The 17500-nt window shown below is 45.1% G+C and overlaps 2 protein-coding genes and 1 pseudogene across 2 annotated transcripts in view; 2 read left to right on the plus strand and 1 right to left on the minus strand.

Moving 5' to 3' along the window:
* got2b (glutamic-oxaloacetic transaminase 2b, mitochondrial) overlaps positions 1-17500 on the plus strand; it is a 37170-nt gene that overhangs the window by 12621 nt on the left and 7049 nt on the right. The window lies entirely within an intron of this gene.
* LOC116225184 lies at positions 8410-9420 on the minus strand (annotated as a pseudogene).
* LOC116225186 (aspartate aminotransferase, mitochondrial-like) overlaps positions 14754-17500 on the plus strand; it is a 9796-nt gene continuing 7049 nt past the window's right edge. Inside the window, 2 exon segments of the mRNA XM_042710772.1 lie at positions 14754-14912; positions 17135-17291. Of these exon segments, the coding sequence (XP_042566706.1) occupies positions 14830-14912; positions 17135-17291 (240 nt within the window). The 5' untranslated portion in view covers positions 14754-14829.

Consider the following 17500-nt stretch of genomic DNA (forward strand, 5'->3'; position numbering starts at 1 on the left):
TATATAAGAACAGTTACAGAAATATAACCTTATCTCCTTCTTACTCTGATACTAATCTAAATGGTGTATTCATATAAGGGGACATGCATAATCTGCTGTCATTCTTGGATTCTACGAATAGTCGTATGTGTGTGTGTGTGTGTGTGTGTGTGTGTGTGTGTGTGTGTGTGTGTGTGTGTGTGTGAATAGTCTTATCATCCTGAGGGGATTTATTATCCTGCATATTACACAGTTACTTGCCAAAATGATAAAAGAGTTCTTCGTGCAAATAAAACTTAAACATTTTAGGTGTTACCAAGCAACGTATTACTTGTTGATTTTAAGTTACAATGAATTTCCGTTACGATAACTATGTTATGGCCCATTCAAATCAGCGGAACCTTCAGCAACATTCTGAGGGTCCGTTTAATAAGAGTATTAATAACCCTTATTCTGAGGAGCCGTTTGATAAGAGTATTAATAACCCCTCATTAATAATGTCTCATTTACCTGGAAGGCAGTTGGTCTATTGCACACACACACACACACACACACACACACAGGTCTATTGCCTGTCGGAACTGATGTAAAATGATGCAACTTGTCTCTCACTGGTCTGCAGTAAAAACAATATGTAATGTTCTTCACAGTCTATCCATGCGCTAGTAAAATAATGCTTGCCATATTTGGATAAAATAAGATGCGACTAAGGTAGCATAGTGATAAACCGGGTATTATATTAGTAATAAAGGATGCTAAAGCTAATATGTATTATATTTACACCAGCAGCAGCACAGGATGCTAAAGCTAATATGTGTTGTATTAAAACAGCAGCAGTACAGGATGCTAAAGCTAATATGTATTATATTTCCAGAGCAGCAGCACAGGATGCTAAAGCTAATATGTATTTTATTTACACCACCAGCAGCACAGGATGCTAAAGCTAATATGTTTTGTAACGTGAAGACCTTTCTTGGGCTGATGTGAGTGACGACTGTAAGTAGTTACGCCCCATAATGGTTTGCATTTGTGTGTAATGTTTGCGCTTAATGTCCTGGAATCATTTTGCCTTCCCGCTTGTGTCCAGCATGTTAGCGTGACTAACTGTTCAGTTAAGTCCATGTGCTGTGTTGTCTAACTCTGCCTTCTGTTAGCGTGTCTGCGCTGTGTCTGTGGATGACACATCTGTAATGGATGCAGTAGGCCTAGTGTTTGAGGATTCAATAGTGCGACTCTGAGACAGGTGTAAGTGCAATCAACAACTTTTACTAATAAAGTTCGGTACACGGGTAGGCAGTCCATAAACAAGCAAATAGAAAGGTGCAGGCAGCGGCAGGGTTCGGTGTAGGTCCGGTCGAGGGTTGGTACACGGGCCGGCAGTCGGAGATCAGGCAGAATATCCAGTAGGGAAGAGGCAAAGGCGGAATCCGTTTAACAGGCAGGGGTCGGTAACACAAGGAGATCAATAAACACAAGTATTTGGTGGAACGCTAGGAACATAAAGAAACTAGGATGAACTGGCAATGAGAAAACAGGGACACATAGAAGGTGATAAGAGACAGGTGAAAAAAATAAAGGCGGGGCAGACAATCAACAAGGCGGGGCACACACACAAGGGCAGGGCATGAGGTGTCTGAAACGAGAGGAGCGATGAGTAGACAAAACACAACACAGAACAGAAGTAATAATGACAACACAAGGGAAACATAATCTAGGGAACAGGACGGGACTTGACAACATCTGTGCGGTTCTGTGGCACTCTTAGGGTTCTGTGCGGTTCTGTGCACTCTTAGGGTTGTGTGGTGTACAAGGCACATGAGATCCACATTAATAGATGTCCTCTCATGCGCTGGATGGGATTTGGGCGCCTGACTTTACGCCTGAGAACTCTGTATCCGCCTCCATCTTCTGGGCTAATGTGCGACTGTTTCATATGCAGCTCATCTGATTAGCTGAAACTCCAGCCTAGCCTAGCATACAACCCATTCACTACAGACAGACAGGGGCTCTAACAGAGGTGTTCATGTGAACAAGAGGCTCATAAAGAGGGAAGCTGGCATGTAGTAATATGGAGTAATATGTAGCCTGGGTAAGAGCTAATGAACGAACCCATCAGAGCATCAAGACGTGAATAAATGAAGAGCCTGTCAATGCAGATGCATATTTATCTCATTTGGACCTCTGTTTGGAGCTGGTTCAATCTCCAAGAAGAGAAACCTTTTCAGCACGGCCACATGCCAGGCCTTCAGGGTCTGTGCTCACCAGAAGAGACTGAAAAAGTGTGCGTTTGTGTGTGTGTGTGTGTGTCTGTGTGTGAGGTTGTGTGCGTGTGTGTGTGTGTGCCTGAACGTGTGTGTGTTTGTGTACGTGTGTGTGTATGAATGCTAGCTGTAATAACATAAATGTCTGTGTGTGTGTGTGTGTGTGTCTGTTGGAGTGTGTGTGTGTGTGTGTGTGTGTGTGTGTGTGCGTGCGTGCGTGTGTGTGTCTGCGTGTGTCTGTGTGTGTGAGTGTGTGTGTGTGTGAGTGTGTGTGTGTGTGGGCTACAAAGTGTTCTCTCAGCTGCCCAGTGTCTCCCTCCTGTCATGTTTAATTAAAGACCTCACGGGTTCACAGACCTAAAAGGGCTTCAGCAAGCATCACACACACACACATACACACACTCACACACACACACACACACACACACATTGACACGCACACACACACACACACACACACACACACACACACACACACACACACACACACACACACACACACACACACACACACACACACACACACACACAGTTTCACAGACCTGAAAGGGCTTCAGCAAGCATCTCCAGCTGTCAGAGAATAGAAGTGCAGCCACATCTACAGTAATAATGACAGTCTGACGTCCACATCTACAGTAATAATGACAGTCTGACGTCCACATCTACAGTAATGATGACAGTCTGACGTCCACATCTACAGTATTGATGACAGTCTGACGTCCACATCTACAGCAGTAATGATGACAGTCTGACGTCCACATCTACAGCAGTAATGATGACAGTCTGACGTCCACATCTACAGCACTAATGATGACAGTCTGACGTCCACATCTACAGTATTGATGACAGTCTGACGTCCACATCTACAGCACTAATGATGACAGTCTGACGTCCACATCCACAGTAATGATGACAGTCTGACGTCCACATCTACAGTATTGATGACAGTCTGACGTCCACATCTACAGCAGTAATGATGACAGTCTGACGTCCACATCCACAGTATTGATGACAGTCTGACGTCCACATCTACAGCACTAATGATGACAGTCTGACGTCCACATCCACAGTATTGATGACAGTCTGACGTCCACATCCACAGTAATGATGACAGTCTGACGTCCACATCTACAGCACTAATGATGACAGTCTGACATCTACAACGACTGTTACCATGGGAGACTGAATTCTACACCAACTGTAACCATGGGAGACTGGAGTCTACACCAACTGTAACCATGGGAGACTGAATTCTTCACCAACTGTAACCATTGGAGACTGGAGTCTACACCAACTGTAACCATTGGAGACTGGAGTCTACACCAACTGTAACCATGGGAGACTGGAGTCTACACCAACTGTAACCATTGGAGACTGGACTCTACACCAACTGTAACCATGGGAGACTGGAGTCTACACCAACTGTAACCATGGGAGACTGAATTCTTCACCAACTGTAACCATTGGAGACTGGAGTCTACACTCTGCATTTGCACTATCAAAGAAACATTGTTTTGAAGTGTTTAACAGGCTGTAATATAAATACTTATAAATACACTATATTATTCATTGCCTTTAGAGTGACTTCATAATTTTTCAGTCTCTCATCATGTCTGTCTGTCTGTCTGACTCTCATCATGTCTGTCTGTCTGTCTCTCATCATGTCTGTCTGTCTGACTCTCATCATGTCTGTCTGTCTGTCTGTCTGTCTCTCATCATGTCTGTCTGTCTGTCATCATGTCTGTCATCATGTCTGTCTGACTCTCATCATGTCTGTCTGTCTGTCATCATGTCTGTCATCATGTCTGTCTGACTCTCATCATGTCTGTCTGACTCTCATCATGTCTGTCTGACTGTCTGTCATCATGTCTGTCTGTCTGTCTGTCTATGTGTTTCATGAGATTTGTAAAATCTCCAGAATGGTACTCAGTGCACTCAGTATTATATTATCATACAAAAGAGAATTGAAATACAAAGACTCTCTCCCTTACACACACACACACGCACACACACACACACACCCTCTTTTGGATGGATACTGACTGTTCAGAGGGTTTTTGTATCCATTAGGTTAAGTGAGTCTTATTCTGATCCCTGGATTTGGGCCCAAAACAGATGTGATGGGTGTGCAGAGGTGCTGCTGGGTGAGTCTGGCGTATGTAACGCGGGTATGTGTGTGTGTGTGTTGCCTGTAGAAAACTCACAATGTAAAGGTGACCACACAACTGGACACCATTCCCAAGCTAATAACCAAAGACCCGAAACACACACACACAAACACACGTACAGACACACACATTTACACAGCTACTAACCAAAGACTGAAACAACACACACACACACAAACACACGTACAGACACACACATTTACACAGCTACTAACCAAAGACTGAAACAACACACACACACACACACACACACACACACACACGTACAGACACAGACAAAGACACACACATTTACACAGCTACTAACCAAAGACTGAAACAACAATAAGGAAAGACCAGACGTGTGTTTATCGAATAACGTTAGAAGTCCCTGACGAAACCCCTGTGACATCTGGCGCATCTTTAGCTGGGAAGTCCACTGACGAACCCCTGTGACACTGCGCATCTTTAGCTGAAGTCCCTGACGAACCCCTGTGACACTGCGCATCTTTAGCTGAAGTCTCTGACGAACCCCTGTGACTATTTCTATAGCTGAAATATTGACCTGATAGCAACTGTTCCTCCAAACCGTGCCAGCTACGTCACAAATAGACACTTCCGTCGTCCATAGCTCCAACAACGTTGTTAGTGATTTAATACAGAATGTAGAGGGTAGAAATGCATCCCACACATTTACTAGAGCAGCTGACGGAGCGGCCTCATATATACTATACATATATACTAGATCAGCTGATGGAGCGATGTCATATATACTATACATATATACTAGAACAGCTGATGGAGCAGCCTCATATATACTATACATATATACTAGAACAGCTGATGGAGCGATGTCATATATACTATATATATATACTAGAGCAGCTGATGGAGCGATGTCATATATACTATACATATATACTAGAACAGCTGATGGAGCAGCCTCATATATACTATACATATATACTAGACAGGCTGATGGAGCGATGTCATATATACTAATATATATACTAGAGCAGCTGATGGAGCGATGTCATATATACTATACACATATACTAGAGCAGCTGATGGAGCGATGTCATATATACTATACATATATACTAAAACAGCTGATGGAGGGGGCTCATATATACTATACATATGTACTAGAGCAGCTGATGGAGATACTTTACATATATTCTTATTGAGAATAAAGCACTTTGTGCACTTTCAACTTGTAATGAGTGTTAAAAGAGTATTATTTTGTGTCCCAATATTTTACTAATTACAGCCTATCACAGCTTATCAGCTCCCTGCCACGGCCAATCAGCTGCCTGCACACGGCCTATCAGCTCCCTGCCACGGCCAATCAGCTCCCTGCACACGGCCTGTCAGCTGCCTGCACATGCACAGGCAGTGGCTCTGTGTCCAGTAGTTCCAGTAACAGATGGCCTACTTCTGTCTCTCAAGTGAACAATTACACTCATACACACACACACACACACAAACACACACACACACACACACTCCTGTTTGGTACATGTGTTAGTGTACAGTGTTCTCTCACAGATAAGTTTGTTTGTCATTGTTCACATTATGTTTAATGCTTCACTCGTGAATAAATGAGTGAGCTTATTCATTTAAAATGTATGATAAGTGAAATTCTCAGTTGATGAGTGTTCAGGTCAATTAACACAATTAAAACGTTGACAACAGTAACAGCGGTTCTAATGACTGGTCTCGAGCAGCAGGCCTAATTTCTATGCTTTGCGGGAAACACCCGTTGAACCGAATCGGTTGTAACCGAATCGTTGAACCACGGTTGTAACCGTGAGATTCTTACCGGAGGTTAGACATTGACGCTCATAAGAAACGCACCCCAGCGCTGGATACTGACAGCATAGTCATTGTCCACAATCATCAGAGTGTGTGTGTGTTGTGTGTGTGTGTGTGTGTGTGAGTGTGTCTAGTGTGTGTGTGGTGTGTGTGTGTGTGTGTGTGTCTAGTGTAAGTGTGTGTGTGGTGTGTGTGTGTGTGTGTGTGGTGTGCGTGTGTTAGTGTGTGTGTGTGTGTGTGTGTGTCTAGTGTAAGTGTGTGTGTGTGTGTGTGTGTGTGTGTGTGTGTGTCTAGTGTGTGTGTGTGTGTGTGTGTGTGTGTGTCTAGTGTGTGTTGTGTGTGGTGTGTCTGTCTAGTGTGAGTTGTGGGAGACAGATCGAAGTACACACTCCAGATGACAGAACTCACAGCGCAGCTGGAATGAGGAACACACCACAGACAGATCACTGCACACAGTGAGGGAACGCAGAAACGTAAGGGCCAGATGGAACACAGTTTTATTACTGAGCAGCAGCTTTACACAGCCACACACAAGACGACATCATACTCCTGCTAGCCCATGGTGCTGGACACACACAAAAACACACACACACGCACACAAACACAAGCACAAGCACACACACGACGGCATGTTGATTTAGGGTGTGCTGGAAACCCTTTGGAGAGATCAGTGTCTCCTCTCCCATCCAGCCACTGCACCAGCCCTGGCAAGAACACCATTAATCCATTCAGTGCATAATCCCTTTATTCTGAACGGAAATAACCCAGGCCCCCAAACACAGAGACAACACACACACACACACACACCCAACATACACTCACTCACACACACACCAACATACACTCACTCACACACACACACACCAGCATACACTCAAACACACCCACACACAGCACACACCAACATACACTCACTCACACACACACACACACTCAACTCACACAGCACACCAACATACACTCACTCACACACACACACACATACACGCACTTCACACACACACCAAACATACACTCACTCACAACACATAACCAACATACACTCACTCACGTCACTTACACAACACACACACATACACTCACTCACACACACAGCCAAACATACACTCACTCACACACACACAGCATACACTCACTCACTCACTTACACACACACCAACATACAATCACTCACACAACACACACCCACACAAACATACACTCCCTCACACACACACACAAACATACACTCACTCATACACACAAACATACACACAACCTCACGGCACACCAAACTTCACACAGAGAGAGAGAGAGAGCGAGAGAGATTCCTGTTTCTTATCCATTTGTTCTTTATCCAGTTTGTCTTCCTGTCATACTCCTATGCTCTCTCTGGAGGCCTGGTTGACAGTGTGCTGCCCCCCTGATTGACAGTGTGCGGTAAAACCAGACCTAACCACCTCACACAGCGGAGTGCTGATAGCCGCGAGCAATCGGGCCATTGCATGCACAACTCCACACTCGTCCTCTCTCACACACAACACACACACACACACACACACACACTCTCTTTCACACACACACACACACACACACACACACACAACACACACACACACACACACACACACACACACATACGCTCTCTCTCTCTGTCTCTCACACATACACACACACATATATTACGGGGAGGGTGGTGAGAGTGTAGTTCTTGCCTTCTTCACGGTTCTTACTACATCATTTAAATTAAAATTGTTGTTACTTATTATATGTTATGTTATTTTTCTATCTTGTATGCCATCTACTGCGTAGATGTTGCCTGCCAGGTCATAAAAAATGTCACTGCGCTGAAGCTATTTGGTGCATGTGACAATAAACACCTTGACTTTGACTTGACATCAGACACGCTCTGTCCAGTTTGAGGTTAAACTCTACCCCCTGGTGGCCATCTTCAGAACATGTGGTGTGGGAATCATGGAGGCATCTGGGAACACGCTGACATTTGACTCACCAATGAAGAAACAGACACAGACATGTCCATGGATCAATCTAGGGTTAGGGTTAGGGTTAGGGTTAGGGTTAGCAGACATCTGACGCAGTTCTTTATCTGTAACAGATCAGGCAAACAGAGAGCATTTCTACAGCACGTTTTGAATCGATCAAGTATGTCACAGGCAAACCTGCAAACGATCTTCATCAGTCTACAGAAAATCAAGGGGAACAAAATGAAATGTGTACAGTATATTTTATTTCAAATGATCTGTTTTAGCCCAAGAACAGAGCAGTTACATGTTGTAGCTGATTTTATTATTCTTCAGTTTGAGGTTGTTGACTGTGGGCATTCCAAACTCCTCCCTCAGGATGTCTTGGACCTCGGCGTCCGTGATGTCACGCATCTCCATCAGGTCAAACTTTTCCTGGTAGCCAAACGTGACCTTACAGTAAATCCAGCCAATCAGGGCTATGTATCCGGTGGGTGTTGGTAAGGAGCAGAGGGATTTGTTGGTGTAGATGGACTCGGGGCGGTCTGGAGGTAGTGGGAGGCGGCGTGGAAGTCTCCGTCTGTCGGGGCTCCAGACTGAAGCAGAAGACAGGACTCGACCCGCCGCGGTTGAGGAGGCTTGCTTTGGCAAAGGCCTCGTTGGGGATCAGTGGCGGACGCGCAGTTTTCTCCAAGACCCACGTGCCGCCATCTTCCTTCAGGCAGAACGTTCCGGGCGACTGGGGCTGCTCCTTCCCCGACACCAGCTCCAGGGGCTCCCAGATCTGATCTGCAAGACCGAAGCTGACGTCGGCGATGTAGGAGCCCCCGGCCACCTCCACCCTGTTGATGAGGTGGCCCTCCCGCTCACTGAAGCCGGGGAGATGGGGGTTGTGAACGCGGGCACCCAGGGTGGTGTGTGTGTATCCCATCTGCCCCAGCGCCCAGGAGAAGAGCAGGTTGCTCTCGCAGCACCATCCCCCGCGGCGCTGCCGCACCAGCTTGTCGAAGACCAGCGGCAGCTCCATGTTGGCCTGCTGGCCGCTGTGCATGCTCAGGTTCTCAAAGGGGACGCTCATCACGTGCAGCCGGTGCACCAGCAGCAGAGTCGGCAGGTCTGGCCTCTCAAACGGACCACTGAAGCCGATCCTCTGGAAGTACTCCTGCAAGTCCATTATATACTGTACCTGCACAGGTGACACACACACACACACACACACACACAGCGCAGACACATCAACATACACACACACATCAACACACACATAAACACAATATGTAATACATTTCCCCACATTTTGTAATAAATTATTATATATTCAAGGAGAAAGAGAGGGGAGAGAATCAGAAACATGCCTCATACAATATCAGGATAAGCATGCTAGCATACATGTGGCAAATGCACACGATACATAACAACATAAAGATGGTATTTACATGATACGTAAAAATGAATAGTGGACAAGATGGAGAAGAGAGTCTTCAAATATTGTAGAAAGCTTAGTGGGTATACAGTGTGCTCGTAAGGTTACTATTACAGGGTAAGTACAGTAGTGGAACAGAAAACTGTTGCCGATGGTGGCAATTATTTATATTGCAGGAAATGCTAGCACAGAGTATGGGGTAGAATAAGTGCATGACAGTGTGGTGGGGTGGGTAGGTTTAGGTGTAGGCTCAGAGTGGAGTGGAGAGACTACAGCAGCATCCCACAGCGAGGATTAGGAGGATTCTAGACTAGGAGGGGGAGAAAGAGCCAAAGTGAGTGGGCACACCTCGGCTGCCTAATATGGGTGTATGTACATGGATGGTTATGGTGACGAGGAACAATGTTTTCACAGCCAGCTGGATTTGAGAGCAAAGGTCCCGCTATAAGAGAGAGACATTTTGGTTGGGAAACATCAAGTTGATTCTCAGGCCGGAGTCAGAAACTGAACCGGAGCACTGGACTCAGAGCACTGGACCAGGAGCACTGGACCCTGAGCACTGGACTGGGAGCACTGAACCGGAGCACTGGACCCACAGCACTGGACCCGGAGCACTGGACCAGGAGCACTGGACACGGAGCACTGGACCCTGAGCACTGGACCCGGAGCACTGGACCCTGAGCACTGGTCCCAGTGTTTAGCCCATTGAGCAATGTAGGACCCAAGCGCAGAGATAGTGTCAAGAACTTGGCACTGTTATTTTCCAAATTCGAGAATCAATCCAAAACTCATCAAATCCAGTCAAAAACACTAAAAGTGTCTCAAGAAAACAGGGAAGGTCATTCCAGGGGAATCAAAAACAAGAAACAGTCCAAGCAGCAAAGTCCAGACCACGAGACACACACACACATATACACACAGGCGCGCGCGCATACATATGCACACAGACACACACACAATCTAGGAGATGGCTTACAGAACAGAAAGAGAAAGAGTTCATCCAAAAACAAGACCAACAAAAAGTAACTCCAGCATACTATGTGACTAGTCCTGACTGCTGTTAAACGCAACAACATGGTTGACGAAAAGTATGACTGCATTATTCATAACTATGGGATGCACTAAAAAGGTTTAGAGATGGAAAGGGTGTCTGCTTCTCGGCCTCCTGTTGTGCTTTTTGATACTCTTGGAACTACAAGGAGACCTGCACTCTGGGAACACAGTGGTCTTGGTGGGCAATAGGGGACAACTAATTCCTTGAGGTAATTTGGAGCCATTTAGGGCTTTGTAGGTCAGAAGGAGCCAGTGCACAGAGGCAAGTACAGGTGAGATATGTTCATATTTCTCAGTTCTAGAAAGCGTTCGAGTGGCAGCGTTCTGTATGAGCTGGAGGCTTTGTAATGTGCTGTTGCTACATCCGGACAGAAAATCATGGCAGCAGTCTAGCTTACCTAAAGATCATATGCATGCTTTATTTTATAATAACACATTTTGACGTGAAAAGAACTTAACTGCAACATTCTCCCCAGCTACTTTGCTTGCTTCACAGACAGCCACACAGAGACACACACACACACACACGCTACACAGACAGCCACACACAGAGACACACACACACACACACGCTACACAGACAGCCACACACAGAGACACACACACACACACACACACACGCTACACAGACAGCCACAAACACACACACACACACACACACGATACACAGACAGCCACACACAGAGACACACACACACACACACACACACACACGCTACACAGACAGCCACACACAGAGACACACACACACACACGCTACACAGACAGCCACACACAGAGACACACACACACACACACACGCTACACAGACAGCGACACACAGAGACACACACACACACACACACACACGCTACACAGACAGCCACAAACACACACACACACACACACACGCTACACAGACAGCCACAAACACACACACACACACACACTACACAGACAGCCATTGTTAGTCATCACAGTTATGCTAGCCACTTCTAATAGCAAGGCAATATAATAAATCAAGCTAAATTAAGACATATATACACAATACCACGGGGCAACAGAGGGCAAATACACTTGCAATGCTTTAAATTGAAAATTGATTCATAGATTGGTGGAGTTTGACAGTTACTGATAAGTTCGCCCATATGAAAGATTGTTGTGCATGTTAAGCAATGAACGTCACTGACCATTGCATGCTCAGGAGGCGTGTTGTGTGAAGGATCCATAAAGTAAGGTCTCTCCTACATGTGGAATATCCTAGAAACATCTTGGTTCACTAAATATGCTTGTCTGTGTCAGGAGGAATAACAATCCAAGATACAGTTAATATTAGCCTGGGTGTGTGTGCGCGTGTGTGTGTGCACGCATGTGTGTGTGTGCATGCGAGCAAATCATAATTGTATATTAGCGTTATGGTCAACTGTAGGCTATGCTATATGTAGGCGTGTGTGTATCCCTAATGTATTGTTACACAGCAAGCGCGCGCGCACACACACACACAGACATGCACATACGATCACATAGATAGAGATAGACATATATACGGTAGAGAGATTTTATTCTGAAAAGCATATTTTCTTACCCCACGAACTGAGGAAGAATCAGGTTTTCTGTCTGTCCGTAATCACAGAGAGTTGGAGAATTTCAGTTTACCCTGAAAGACTTCTTCTTTCTGTTCCTCAGAATCAGGAGTCATCATTTATGAGTCATCATTGCAACAGTTTCATAATGGAACGTTTCCTTGATTTTCCTTGAAGTGAGGCAACCCCTATCACATGATTAGTGTGTGTGTCTGTATGTGTGTCTGTGTGTGCGTGTATGTGTTTTATGTGTGTGTGTGTGTGTGTCTGTGTGTGCAACACTATCAGATGATTTCAATGGTCATCTGTCATAACCCAAAAAATTTCAAACGAGTGGCGTATCTATCCCTTTTTTTGGGGGGGGGCAAAAGTTTCCTTAGCCCCCCTCAAAAATATATTTTTTTTAATAAATAAAATAGTCTCGAGTAACACAGGAATCCCGCCTGTTTGAGACTGTGGTGGCAAGCTCTGTTTTGGTCGTGAGTGAGCCTCGCGAGCGTGCAGACAGACGGTCATAACGTCTAGTAAGCAGACTTGGAGCGACTGTCCGACCCAAGCTGGTGAAAGCTGCCATAATCAGCTGCTGGATATAAAGGTATAGGACAAGAATTTTAAAATAGTAAAAGAAACGAAATGGTTAAATCATCACGAGTTAATTATAGATGTCGTGGCTCTCTTTTATCATGCCGGTTCATTGATCCTGTGGGTATGCTACCCTACTCAGTAGCTCCGCCAGATATAACTAGCTAGTGAACTCTAGCCTACAACGTTAACCTGCTCACTTGAGCTGCAAATCCCTACCATGCTACAATATAATTAGCACCTATTTCAGCAGATGTCTTCAATATGTTTATTGTTGTGCCATATTTTAAATCTGAATTTGTTAATTTCTCTTCCTAAAACCCAATAGAGGACACTATTTAAAAGGATATTTTCACAAATGTCTTATGGGGGAGCATGCCCCCAGACCCCCCTAGTTTTGCTGGGTCACAGGGTTTTATTTAGGGGCTTAGCCCCCCCCCTGTGTTTAACAAGGTATGTTACAAATCTGTTTAGAGAAGCACTGTATCATGATTGGGATTCAAAACAGCTAGATGACCATAGCCATATCAAGAAAGCAGAAACATACATCAAATGTCTTGTCATTGGAGCAACAAAAGCTTTCAATACCTTTACCCTTTCAAAATAGTTAGACATGCAGGTAACGTGGTCTGAGCCCCCCTGGAGGTGATGTGGTCTGGGCCGTCATGGAGGTGACGTGGTCTGAGCAGACACAAATTTTGTCAGGTTTTTTTACGTGTTTTTGTTGAGCAGCTCTTGTCACCTGGATTATAAATTGGCCTCAACACTGAATCAGAAAAGGGAAAAATGCGACATCAGTCTTTCACTGGCCATGTGTCTTAAAAGCACGGGCGCAGCGCTCAGCATACATTAGACATCATCATGTATACAGATTTGGGGACAATGTTTTCTGTATTTTTAAAATTCAAAAAATACTGAACTATACTATTTTGATTCAATTTATTATTTAACTATTTTGATAGGGTCCATCAAACACAAATTACAGAATGCTATTCTGTATTTCAAATACATATTGTAAATACATGTATCAGACATACCTCCTATCCCTGTTTGTAGCGCTTTTGGAGTGTAATGTCGGGAGCCCAGAGTCCCTTTTTACCAAATCAAAACACTGCAGGGGTATTTGAAGTACAACGCTGCCACCTAGCGGCCATATTTAATAAGTGATGTTTTTTATTATTGAAACAAACTCAGAAATCCTTAGGTAGATAACCTGTGGTTTTTGTAGCGTTGTTTTTTTTTGGGGGGGGGGGGTAATCTAAAAAAAGATATCCACCAACACACCCGTGTGTCTGTGCAGTTTGTTTGTTGGTTTCAGCCATTTCTGATTTATCTTCTACATCTTTACCAGAAATATTTAAATGACTGTAAAGAAAAGGTCAAAGAGTCATAATGCATAAGATATGGCCATGTATACGCTTCTTGAATTATGTCCACAGCTTTTGAACATTATTGTATTGAACTGCAGCGACGGAGCAAACTAAGACTTCTCTGTTTATGCCAGGTACCGTAGCTACACACTAGGAGCAAGTGTTTAAGGACTGTTACTGAAGATAGGAAAGGCAGTCTTATATGCGGATACAACACACTACAAAGTGGTGGTGGGCAAATATGCAAAAAACAGAATCACATACAATCGCAGTTACGCACAGCACATGGACTCAGAAATGATTACAGAAATGCAGGCTAAAAACACTCGAAAATGGAACATTACGCACAGAATGTAATACTGACATTCACTCTAACACAGACGGACAGCATTTTGGGGCGAAACACACACACACACACACCAGGAAGCATACAACTCCCATTGCACGCACATTATTTTCTATTCATATTTCAAAGTTTTAAAAGTGAAAATAAATACTGTGTAGTTTTTTCCCCATATCATTTTGATATCACGATTTAATAGATAATATCTTTAGGTGTCGCTGTTGAGCTACCGGACTGCCTCTAGCTTTAAATAGCACCACAGCACGACCAGCGTTTCTTTCCTTTCCCTCAGTCGCGCCGGTTGGACTGTAGCATCAACTGTTCGTTGTGGCCATGGCGCTGTTCAAGTCCAGCAAGATCGTCTCCGCTGTCGGGGCTTTCTCCCCGTCTCTGGGGGTCTTCCCTATCCGGGCAAGGTAACGCTATGTTCGCTCGTTTCTCCACGTTAGTATTTAACGTTGCTTTCAGGAACATTTCGGCTTTTCGTGGTGTACCCGTAGTGATGCAACTTGTCAGTAATTTACCAGACGTTTTACGTTCGGCTTTACCGAATGAAGGGTCGGTTTGGCGACGCCGTTGACCTTGCCATGCAGTTCGAGTATAGGCACGCTAAGGAATGTTTTAGCTGTTCGTGATTCATTTTCTGACTGTTGCCATGTGGAGGATGTCACGCAGAATGCCATACCGCACGCAACAAGCTAACAGTAATGTTACAGTATTGAGATGTGATTGTGTGGACTTTGGGAGGTCTTGATAATCAGGATACGAGCAAGTGTTTGCCCCTTTTACTAATTTAAGTTTTTTTTCTCATGACGTGTATAATCTGCTGGGTCGTGTGTCTTATTGAAAAAGTGTATAACATTTGGCTGGGAATCAGTATTCAGTATTCAACCCATTTTCTGGTCTGTAATTGAGAGTGATGAGCAACTTGAGAGGTGTTCTCTCCGACATAGTGGTCATTCTGTATATAGTTACAGAGAATAACCTATACGCACCTGAACGCCCCTTTGGAAATGCATCCTTTGTTGTTTAATAAAGACAATATATCTTGTACCTATTGATGGTTTAGAAATACCATGGCTTTGGCATTGGATTACGTAACATTGCGTTTTCTTACATTTTTGATCTGTAAAAGCCACCGTAAATGTGCCTTTCTGAGAGGTGATTGGCTATAGTTGTTGGCCTCTAGACACTGATTGGCTGGGTATTTTTCCGGTCCTCCCGGTGGTGTGATGGCTGTGATGCTCGTGTCCTTTCGCGAGGGTCCTGGAGGACAAACAGCCTGAGCTGAGAATTCCGCTCTGCATAAACCAGTTTAAGTCGAGTGATGTCGAGACTTTGGTTTCTGAAGCAGCCCAGTATCTCTTCTGACACGCGCAGGCCTGGCGCAGTGAGCCACCGTTCTCTGACGCCATGGAGATGCGTAGCAACCCACGCGCAGGCCATTCACGAGGTGTGTTTAGTCACGTATCGGAAAGCAAGGGCTGCATTAATAAGTTAAACGTGTAAGATTAAGAGCTAGGGGTGGTTTGATCGGGTTCGTGGAAGAAGGCTAATCCGGCATCCTAGAGAGCTGCTTAAAATTGCGCCTCAGCATTTATCTGATCTTATCGTATTAGGACACGATTTAAGACACCTAAGAGATCAGATAAAGATTACACGTGATGAATGGCCCGTTTGTATCACACACGAGCCCGGAGTACTACTCTCGTTAGTTTATAGGCCGCCGTGACGACCTCCGCTAGGTCCTTATCAGACTCCGGTGGACTCTGCACTGATAGAACCGCTGATCAAAGAGATGGTTACTTTCCCCTCTTGGACTTAGGCACTGTGAACCGACAACAACAACAACCTGTAACCTGTCAATATAGACCAGTGCAGCTGAATGGCTCAGTAGAACCTGTTGAGTGTCAGCTCTTCGTACGCTAGCCTTACCTCCCAGTGCAGGGGTAGAGCCAACACACACACACACACACACACACACACACACATACACCGCCTGGGTGTTGTAATGCGACCCCAGAAGTGATCTTTACTTCAGTGGATCTCCTTTCCTCCCGATCTCACACACATGCACCTCCCTAAACATATGCATACTTGTGTGCATGCCTACACTTCCTTAAAAACACACACACACACACACACATTTGATTCCTAGACATACGCATACACTCCTGTGTACATGCACATGCATCCCTAATAATACTTGCACACGTGTACAGATGCATACACCTCTCCACTAGTATACATACACACACCTTCCCTAAACCTGTCCACACACACATGCATGCGTGCGTCAGGTCCTGGAGTGAGTGTAGAATTTGGAGCCAGAGTGTGTGTAGAGTGTGTGTAGAGTGTGTGTAGAGTGTGTGTGTAGAGTGTGTGTGTGTGTCAGCTGAGTGAGTGAGTGTAGAATTTGGAGCCAGAGTGTGTGTAGAGGTTGTAGAGACACGATAAGGCTGGAGAAATGATCAGTCTTCCCCACTCAATCAATTTTAATACTAAACCCCCTCTGTCTGCATGTCTGGTTTGTTTTAATCATCTTTAGCTCCTGTTACATTTAATGGCACACACTGCAGTGTGTGCTCAGAGATCTCATCTGTGTGGGTGTGTGTGTGTGTGTGTGTTTGTGTGTCAGCTCCTGGTGGACTGAGGTGAAGATGGGACCCCCAGACCCTATTCTCGGGGTGACGGAGGCGTTCAAGCGCGACACCAACCCCAAGAAGATGAACCTGGGAGTGGGGGCGTACCGCGACGACGCCGGGAAGCCCTTCGTGCTCAACTGCGTCCGCAAGGTACGCTTACGCATCTGCCAAAGCTAAGCGCACACACACACACACACACATACACACCCCCACATACACACACCATTGCCTGTGCACCTTGCACAAGTCTAAGGGCCGAAACACACCAAACGCGTTTTTAAAAAACGGGACACTGGCAAATGCATTGTTTCCTATGGTACGGCGCGCCTTGCGTGTGCGCCGTTTCTCCGCCACGCGTT

The sequence above is a fragment of the Clupea harengus genome, chromosome 20 (assembly GCF_900700415.2).
Source record: "Clupea harengus chromosome 20, Ch_v2.0.2, whole genome shotgun sequence".
Lineage (NCBI taxonomy): Eukaryota > Metazoa > Chordata > Actinopteri > Clupeiformes > Clupeidae > Clupea > Clupea harengus.